General features: G+C 39.0%; 1 protein-coding gene and 1 long non-coding RNA gene across 2 annotated transcripts; both read right to left on the bottom strand.

Moving 5' to 3' along the window:
* Positions 1-2,315: 2,315 nt before the first annotated feature.
* On the bottom strand, positions 2,316-2,877 carry LOC149989305 (uncharacterized). Its single transcript, XR_016503098.1, has 2 exons — positions 2,712-2,877; positions 2,316-2,602 (listed from the first exon to the last, which is right to left on the bottom strand). It is a non-coding gene; the product is annotated as an uncharacterized LOC149989305 (long non-coding RNA).
* Positions 2,878-2,955: 78 nt separating this feature from the next.
* On the bottom strand, positions 2,956-8,535 carry LOC112282714 (ABC transporter D family member 2, chloroplastic). The gene is made up of 10 exons (XM_024520710.3): positions 7,633-8,535; positions 6,651-6,837; positions 6,429-6,496; positions 5,885-6,211; positions 5,536-5,700; positions 4,993-5,221; positions 4,575-4,855; positions 4,007-4,319; positions 3,529-3,800; positions 2,956-3,391 (listed from the first exon to the last, which is right to left on the bottom strand). Exons 1-10 carry the CDS (start codon positions 8,218-8,220, stop codon positions 3,209-3,211), a joined length of 2,613 nt encoding a protein of 870 aa, XP_024376478.1. The 5' UTR covers positions 8,221-8,535; the 3' UTR covers positions 2,956-3,208.
* Between the last annotated feature and the right edge of the window lie 391 nt (positions 8,536-8,926).

Here is an 8,926-nt window from a genome sequence, read left to right on the forward strand (position 1 = left end):
AAGACCAATGTCGATGCCTATTGCAACAAAAAATGTCAATTCTATGTTAGCAATAAGATATAATTACTTTGTGGTAATATCAAGATTATTTGTTCTTGTGTCAAGTTGGACTACTATAAACTTAAACCATTTTTTATATGTAAAAAAATTAATTTAGTTGTGTATCAATTACATCTATCAAAGTCCATGAAGATCCATTATTAATTTCTTGTATCTGTTATTAAGCCATATAAGACAATAAATATGCCAAAAAAGAGACTAATATCATTGCCTCCTATAAAAATGGATAATAATTAAGAATTTGAGGTCGAAGAAGTCTTAGACTTAAGAAGGCACCGACTTAAGTTAGAATATCTTGTTCATTGATGCGGATATGTTATTAAAAAATGTACATAGGGGCCAATAAAAAAATCTTTCAAATGAAACAAAGAAGATCAAAGCTTTTCATCAATGACATCAATCAAAACTAAAATAAAGAGTCAAATAGCTAATTATTATAAAAAAAAATGTTCAATGAAGATTGAATTCCATCTTTTATCCTTTATTGTGATTTTTTTGTATTTGTAATGCTAACATGATGGAAAATTAATAATTGATAAATTCAAGTCAAGAGCTATCATTTGTGAACTTACCAAATGAAACATTGCGACTATCACAGTCTTCAAGATAATGTAATTGAAATAAAGATCCTTAAGAACATATTTTTCTTTGAATAAATGGTTAAATATAACATATTTGGTATTACAACCTTAGAAGAGACTCTCAATGTTTGATAATTTTATTGAAGATAGAAATGATTCTTAATGGTGTAACAAATGTTTTGTTTGAAGAAAATTATGAAAGCTTTAACAATCATTAAATATCAAGGTAGTCTTCTCATCTTAGAATGAGATATTATCAATTGATAAAAGGACCTATCAACTGTCTTTGAAAGAAACAAATATCAAAGTTTGTTGCAAATACAATTTGTTGCATCTTGAACTTCATCAACATATGATTATCATTCCTTGTAGAACTTATCCCTAGAAAAGAAAGAGATAATATTACAGACATACATATTTATTCTAATAATTACCTATATAATATTAATAATTAGAAGTGCATAAAAATAAATTAATCTGATAATAACTTATAGAAAAACTCCCTAAAAGCTTTATAGATTCAATTTCATCTTTATACATATTTGAAGGTAATTAGTAGGTTGAACACTTGGCCAAACAATTAGCCATGTATTGTATGTGTTGGTAGCTTGTGATATTAGTTAATCATATCATACTTATATGAAAAACTTGCCTTGTAAGTTAAGACACATGTCTTATAAATTGGACATGTGTTAGAGGTCCTATAGAACGTCGCCATATTGCTCTTAATTAGATAGTATATATAGGGGCAAGAATGAAGCCTTCTTCACTCTTATTAAGTCTTTTCTTGCTTCTAGTCTTGTTTCAAAAGTCACTAGTTTTCTTGCCTTTTCACTATAGCCATTTTACTCTTCTTTTTTTTTTTTCTTTTTTTTTTTAATATATATAATTTTTTATTTCAATCTTATCATGTTTCTTGGAGAAAAGTCTTATTTGTTTACTTGCCTTTATTAAGTTCTTGTCTTTTGACAATACCACAATTTTAATACCAATTTCAAAAGTATTAGTATATTTAATTATAAGTGTCTTATTATTATACCTATTTAATTAAAATAGTTCCACAACCAACTAAAATTTGTAATCTCTCTTAAAATTAATATTTAAACTATACATCTATAGTAAACAAAAAAAATATTGGTTTTTAGAATTTTGTATTTGGATTTTATACATTGTTGGTTGAGTAGCAATAAGTGAATAAAATACAAACATATTGTTAAACTTATTCTTTGCATTGTAAATGTCATTACTTTACAATTGTATTAAAATGCATTCCATATTATATGTGCTACATTAATAGCTTTATAGAATGCAATAGCACCTTCACATTCTCTTATGTGCAACAATGTATATTGTATACACTAGGAAACTAATCTTTGCTACACAAAATGATTAAGAAAAATACTTCTTCCTGGATGTTACACAATGTCAAATAGATAGTATGAAAAGGTACCGAATATTAAGTGTGGCTTCAAGCAATGAAGTACAAAAATGATATTGCACAAAATGTGTAGCATTACAACAACATAGCACACCAATTAAATTTTTAGGAATACTTCTTATTCTAGCAACATTGACAATATGTGGTGTAGACGATACTTATGTCCTCTACCTTGCTTCCAACCAAGGAAGCCAGATCAAATTGGGTTGCAACCACTACAAGTACTCTTCCAAATGTTATAGCAAGCGTCTACCTTTATTGCATTGACTCTTCTGAATATAACTTTACAAAAGAAAGGTAGAACACAGCTTGAACATTTGCTAAAAAAATCTGAGTGCATGTTGTCGAGCGTTGGAAGGAGAGATTCATTGGACGGAGAGAAAGTATGGGAGACATTGAAAGAAAATAATGTGTTCACAGAAGCGAACTTGGAAGGGTCTTCACGGGCTTTACGACAAATAAAGCGATTTGAGTTTGGGTCGGTACAAGTTCGAAAAGATAATTTGAGCGACCGCCCCAAACGCTGCACAGAGGCACAAAACACAATTTTGGTTGGTCACTAGGTCCGAAACGGACCTTAGTTCCATGCCGATGAAGAAATTCGAAGTGAACGTTGGAATTGCTCACCCAACCTGGAAATATTTTCGTGCGACTGCTGCGGTTGCCAAGCTTCTGTGTATCCTCCATCGTTTGGAAAACTTCATCAAGGCCAAGTCGAATTGTTCCCTGGGAATCTTCAAGAAGCAGACCAGTTGTCCAAGTGCTGCTCGAGAGAATTTTGTTGATAGGTCCCAGCATTAAACCTCGCTCGTCATTTCTATTTTCCTTCCAAGATCGTGCAATTGCTTCAAAAACTGTGATTTAGAACTCTCGAGAATCATTAAAAAATTACGTGCCTGTCGTTTTAGTTGTAAAATGTGTACGAAGCTTGCAAACATGGATCTAAGCTTACAGCTTTTGGTACGAGGATGCACTTGAAACTTGGATTTACCAGAGTGCTCCACTTTACTAGTGCGCGGACAAGATGAGGCGTCGAGCACGATCACACCCGCAACTACTGCAACACTACAGTAGAAAAAGTTAAGGTGAACCATCCTCTAAAACTTCACGCTTTAATTCATTCTGCGCTTCAACCTTTTCTTGTGGATGAAGAGTCAGCTTCTGCGAGTCTTGAAAGGGTCCAAGTGGTGCCACTGCTTCCTTGGGCCTCTTCAAACTGTAAAATATTTTTATGGAAACGTCGGAGGCTGCTGCGATGTCCTACGCTGACGATCGTTATACCAGCTTCCTGTACTGCCGTGTATAGACTTACCTGCAAATTGCCAAGTTTTACACATGACCGTTACGCATTTCAAACCTCTAACTTATTCATTAACTTCTCATATTAGATGCTGAATTGAAAATCTTTTTTTCTGACAAGATTTTCCAGCTACACGTAATGCAATATACCTCATTGTTTTCATCCAACGCGCTGGTTGATTCATCCATGAGAGCCAATTGAGGCCGAGACAGTAGAAGGCGTGCAAATGCGAGACGTTGTTGCTCTCCGAGAGACAGAACGCTGGCCCATTCCACATAAGAATCCAAACCATCACAGCGGTCCATCAAGTGACCTAATCGGACAATTTCTAACGCATCGAGAAGTTCACCATCGTTTGGGGATGGTCTCCGCACTACTTTCGACTTAGTGGTATCCATTTTCGAAACGAAGGGGAAAGAACCTAAGCAAACCAGACATGATGTCAGTAAATACATCCCTGGGAATTGAGGTCCTTAAAGTGCATTGCTCCTTTCACTTTGTAACACAGGCAATGCTGTACTCCTATGGTAGTTCAATAGCCAAGCATTTATTAATGCAGCTTCATATGGGAATATCTATCAAAAGTTGCTGATGAATGCCCTACAACAAGCAAGAGGTGGAATTTACCATTAGATGTATCCACGTTAACTTCTACTTCGCTCCACATAGGGTACAGTAGCTGTTGTCGAAGTGTGCCAAGGACCATGTATGGCCGCTGTGGCAAGAAAAACACTTCACCGTTGCCCAAGCTTTCAGCATTTTCCACCGAAGCCCCGTTTCCTTTGTCGTTCTGCAACTTGCTAACATCGTCTTCCACTCTATACTGATCTCCCTCCACACGATGTCCCACATATCGCTTGATTGTGCCATAGCCTGATCTCCAAAGTCCAGCAATGGCCCTTAATAAGGATGTCTTTCCACTCCCACTTGCGCCCATAATCTGCAGCACAGGAGATTGCCCAAACTTACGATGTTATAGCTGTTCACTCACGCTTAAACAGAATGTAAAATGTTGTTCCGTCAATAGCCATTGCTATGCGTGCTGAAATAGCTATCACTCGAACTTCCAGCCACTAAAAATCCGCAATGTATATATACCAGTGTAAGATGTGCAATGTCATACTTGAATACCAAGGCACAACCGACTAGCGCTTATTACTTGAGAATTTCCAAGGGAGGTTTCAGCAGTACGCACCAATAAATCTTCTCCTTTATTCACTATCAAGGAAAGCTCCTTGAAGAGTGTCATGGAGTACTGAGGAGTGTACAACGTTACGTTCTCGAGCACGAGGAGAGGATGTGATGTGCTCTGCAACTCTTGAACGTCGATAAGGTTTATACGCGACCTTGCTGTTGATGGTAATGTTAAACTGTTTGCTGGCACTTCAGGTTCTGGTTTATCAACTGAGGTTCCTTTACTTTCAAAGGTAGCTCGTGATAGATTGTTCTGCTCCTCTAAAACATCAGTAAATTCACCTGTAAAAGTTGTATTATTAATTGTTAGAGACCCAAAACATCACATTAAGAAACAATAATACGTTGCATAATACAGTGTGTAAACCAGGAGGTCACCCCACAATTTGAAATTGACGGACTGTGTCTCGAAAGCTTACCCAGCCGATCAATCACTGCAGAGAAAGCACTAAGTGATTGAATTTCGTCAACAATTATAGAGAAGTCGCTCAAAACATTGCCAAAGGCCGAAAAAGATTGACTGATTACACCGAATCCTATTTTGCCTTCAAAATATAAAGGTGCCACTACGGCTGCTGGCAAGAGCTGGATGAGATAACTATAGAAGCTAGTAAAAAAGTCCAGGTTTCTTGATGTTTTCAACAGTTGCTGCCACCAGAATACACCAGATTTGTGAGCAAAATGAAAATATTATCTGCGGGCATGCTAGAACGTTTCCCATCGAACTAGCATTTCAGCTCTTACTTTTCTTCCAACTCTCGTGTTAATGACAAAGAAGACTGAAGAAGAAAATTATGGCAAATAAGAACTGAACTGTAGACACCCCCGTAAGACTGACAAATACGTGCGACGAATGCGGGAAAATGGCCCTAGAAAAATCCCCCAAATTCTATCCATATACTTCAGGGACACCCTGTCGAACTTCAAATCCCCCCAAGCTGGATAACAAAGAGAGAGCTCACAGTGTAATTATCAAATGACTGCTTGAATCTCTGGAGCAAGAGCTGTATCTCGCTCGCCTCCCCACCGTAGAAAGCGATTGATTCTGCATTCTCCCGTACGCGGACTAATCCATATCGAAAATCAGCTTCCCTCTTTTCTCGCATAAAATTAAGACTTACCAAATTCTGCAAAAAAAATCTCTTACAACTATCAGCATACTTGAAGCACTTCAAAACATTACGAAGGTAAAGTTAATTACGCAATGAAGGCTATGGAAAGTGAGCATAAGAAACTAATCATTAATTTTTGAAGAGAGAGCACGTGCACACAAAAATGCAGAAAGATAATCTTCAGAGCATCAGCGCTCACCTTGCCTAATAACACGCTTATGAAAGTCCCTCCAATCGAATAAACGAGGCAAACAAAAAATAAAGGTGGATAAATGCTATAAAGAATTCCGCTGAAGGATATCAGATTAATGACCGCGTTGAATAAAGCTAGAGCAAACCCTATAGTGCTTCCGGCAAAACTGTTCAAATCATCAACAATACGTTGGTCGGGGTTATCGATCATCGACTGAGACTGGATATTGTAAAATGCTCGATTTTCAAAATACTTGTCCAGGTAATACGTTGTCATCCACCCGCGCCATCTGAGTGCTAGTGTATCTCTGAAATAATCTCGCAGAACAAAAACCTACCAGGTCAAATCCACATATTCAGATATACCCACTGTAGAACAATATCAGCGTAAGGTCCACCTATATCAAATTAAACGCAAAAAGATTCTCAGTTTAACTGTATTATCTTCTAACAGCCAATACTCAAAGTAGAAGCTACTATGTTAAAAAATTCCTATCAATGCTGGTTTTAACCTCAAAAAATTATGGAATCGAGTCAAACGAGGTGCTTACTGGTATTCCTCCGACGAACGCTGCAAAATATCTAACGAGCTGGTTGTAGAATTGCTCCGGATCCTTAGCTGCAGAGAAAAGATTTAAATTTTTTGCTTAGCTGCAGCTCGAGATAACTAGGCTTACTATTGCGTCGCTTGCTTGAATGAAGACATGGTTCAGAGAAAAACATTTCGAAATTCAGACTGGAGATCGTAACGATGACCGAGTTGCCATACTTACTCGCAAGAGCATTCTGAAAGTCCCGTCCCAGATAGTTGAAGCCCACACTAATACCCGTGGTAGCTAGAGTAAGCGCAAAAACTCCACCCAACCAAAAGAGTGCCTTTACTTTGTCTTCTGAGCTCCAATACGGAGCTGCCACCTTCCAAAACCTTCGGAGAAGAGTAGGCAAATCTGAACTTCGCCTCTACAAAACAAAGGCGCCCGACAAGCATAGTAACTAAGATCTGGCATATCCAGGGTTGAAGACAAGTTAAGACATTGTATTTCTTCTACATCCCAGTAGGCAGATAAACCCCGAACTTATACAGTAGTTTAAAGTTAAACAGCCGCACACTCCTACATTCAGTAATATACTGCAAAACTAATATAACACAAAAGACATGGTCACCGTTCATGCGATTGGGACATAGACAATCGGTAGAATGATTTGTATCCATGCAGACTGTGTGTAGCACCTGATCCTCACTCACCTCAATTACCTCCTTAAAGATTTATCAGCATTGGCGTAATGCTTACGGTAATCTCAACTTTCTTATCCCATGAGGTCCAGTCAGATTATATTCTTAAGCAATATCTTTTGGTAAGAGGATGACTCGAAGTGCCTTTAAGATGAAAAACAATATTTCCAAGAACTCAAATATAGAAGTTACATTGTTCAGAAACGAAAGAAAACCGCTTCACTAAGTTACTCAAGTCACCTTCGCACACAAAGTACGTAAACCAATCGAGCTCTAAACCAGCTTGATATTGATAGGGTTCTCCTCATAATCCCCCCAAGATATTAAAAAAAATAAAAAAAATAAAAAAAAATTGGAGGTGCCTGATGCAAGTTCTCGCTGCTACGTGAGACGCACTTTAAGTATTTGCACTTTTCTTGTGTATAAATTAGTGGTCTAATCTGCAAATCATATTTTCAAACCCGCCAACATGCAAAAAATTACTGTAGTTTTTTCGAAATGAGTCACTTCTGGGGACAAACCTGTTGTTCCGAAGGTAGCACGAACTCCGCAATACAACCATCGAACGTCGCTTCAGACGAAGCGGACGAAACGATATCACGACCAAATGCAGCTTGAGGGAGATCCACTGAACCATTGAAGGGAACACTTTCCGGCTGGCCTCGGCTGTCGTCCTCGGCATCATCAGTTAACGAATTGGAATCCGGGGAACTAGCGAAAATAATGTTGGTCTGACGCTGACTAACCGTCTCCCCTAAAACTGGAGACGGTCGCGACTGATGCCCCCTGAACCGTAAGTTTCCAGCAGTCGCCATCCACTTCGTCGGCAGCGTTACGTGTGAGGCAAATGAGCTACGATGTTCCACAAATGTATCGCGAGCGCGCCTCAACGATAATGAGAGGTCAATTTGCGTCGAAGACGCGAGAGCGCTTATGGGTTCTCGAATGCCGCAGTGAACGCCCATCCTAATGCTGCTCCCAGCTCCGCAACAACGTTTACGAAGACGCGCTTTGACTTTCCCACACAACCCCCCTATAATTGAAGCTCCGTCACGTGTTACCAAAGATTCCCACGCCGTTCTGCACCCCGAACATTCAATAAAATGCATAAAACCGTCGTAGCACAGCGACAGCAACTACAGAGGAGGATTTAGTAATGTCAAATAGGACCACTATGGCCTTCGAATCCGAAAATTGGAGCTTTCTGGTCTTCGGCTATGGCATTCTCGTCAGCTTGCTGCAGCTCTCCCGCAATAGAGAGTAAAGTGTTCATTCCCTCGCCAACCCTCAGATTGTGGGCCGATGAGAACTGCTCATCAAGCAATCCATCCCGACCAGCCCTTTTCTCGACCCATCACTTTGAATAGCGACAAAAGTAGCCTATCCAAAAACCCATCAAACAACAATGAATCAATGAATAAGGTTTGATACACTACGGTACTGAGCCCGAGTGATTGGAACCCACGAACTCAGATGTTCACCGCCCGTGTGGGTGAATTTCAGCTCGATTGACTGCTCCAGAAGAAATTTGTGAGGTAATCGGCGGCTACCGTGCAGGTCAGGATTGTGCGGACGTCGGCATTGCCAGCGTGGAAAGGATCTCACGGCGACAAAACCCACAAAAGGGATTAAATGTCGATCACTTACCCTTCTACCTCACAGATATTGACTCTCTTGCGATCATCCACACCATGGCGGAAGCACAGGCACACAGCACATTACGATAGCGTTATGTGAAGGAAGTAGTAGAGGGCTACGAAGTGGGTTTCGGAGTGAAAGCAGTCACATATTAGTGCCGCAAAAGCATGAACAAGA

Source organism: Physcomitrium patens, chromosome 5 (genome assembly GCF_059467195.1).
Source record: "Physcomitrium patens ecotype Gransden chromosome 5, ASM5946719v1, whole genome shotgun sequence".
Classification (NCBI taxonomy): Eukaryota; Viridiplantae; Streptophyta; class Bryopsida; order Funariales; family Funariaceae; genus Physcomitrium; species Physcomitrium patens.

Excerpts from the sequence above, each read along its gene's own strand:
- LOC112282714 (XM_024520710.3), bottom strand. The coding sequence starts at position 8,220 with ATGCATTTTATTGAATGTTCGGGGTGCAGAACGGCGTGGGAATCTTTG. Across the intron at positions 6,212-6,428 it reads CGTTCGTCGGAGGAATACCA|GTTTTTGTTCTGCGAGATTA; the intron begins GTAAGCACCTCG and ends TTGACCTGGTAG. Across the intron at positions 5,701-5,884 it reads TAAGCGTGTTATTAGGCAAG|AATTTGGTAAGTCTTAATTT; the intron begins GTGAGCGCTGAT and ends TTTTTTTTGCAG.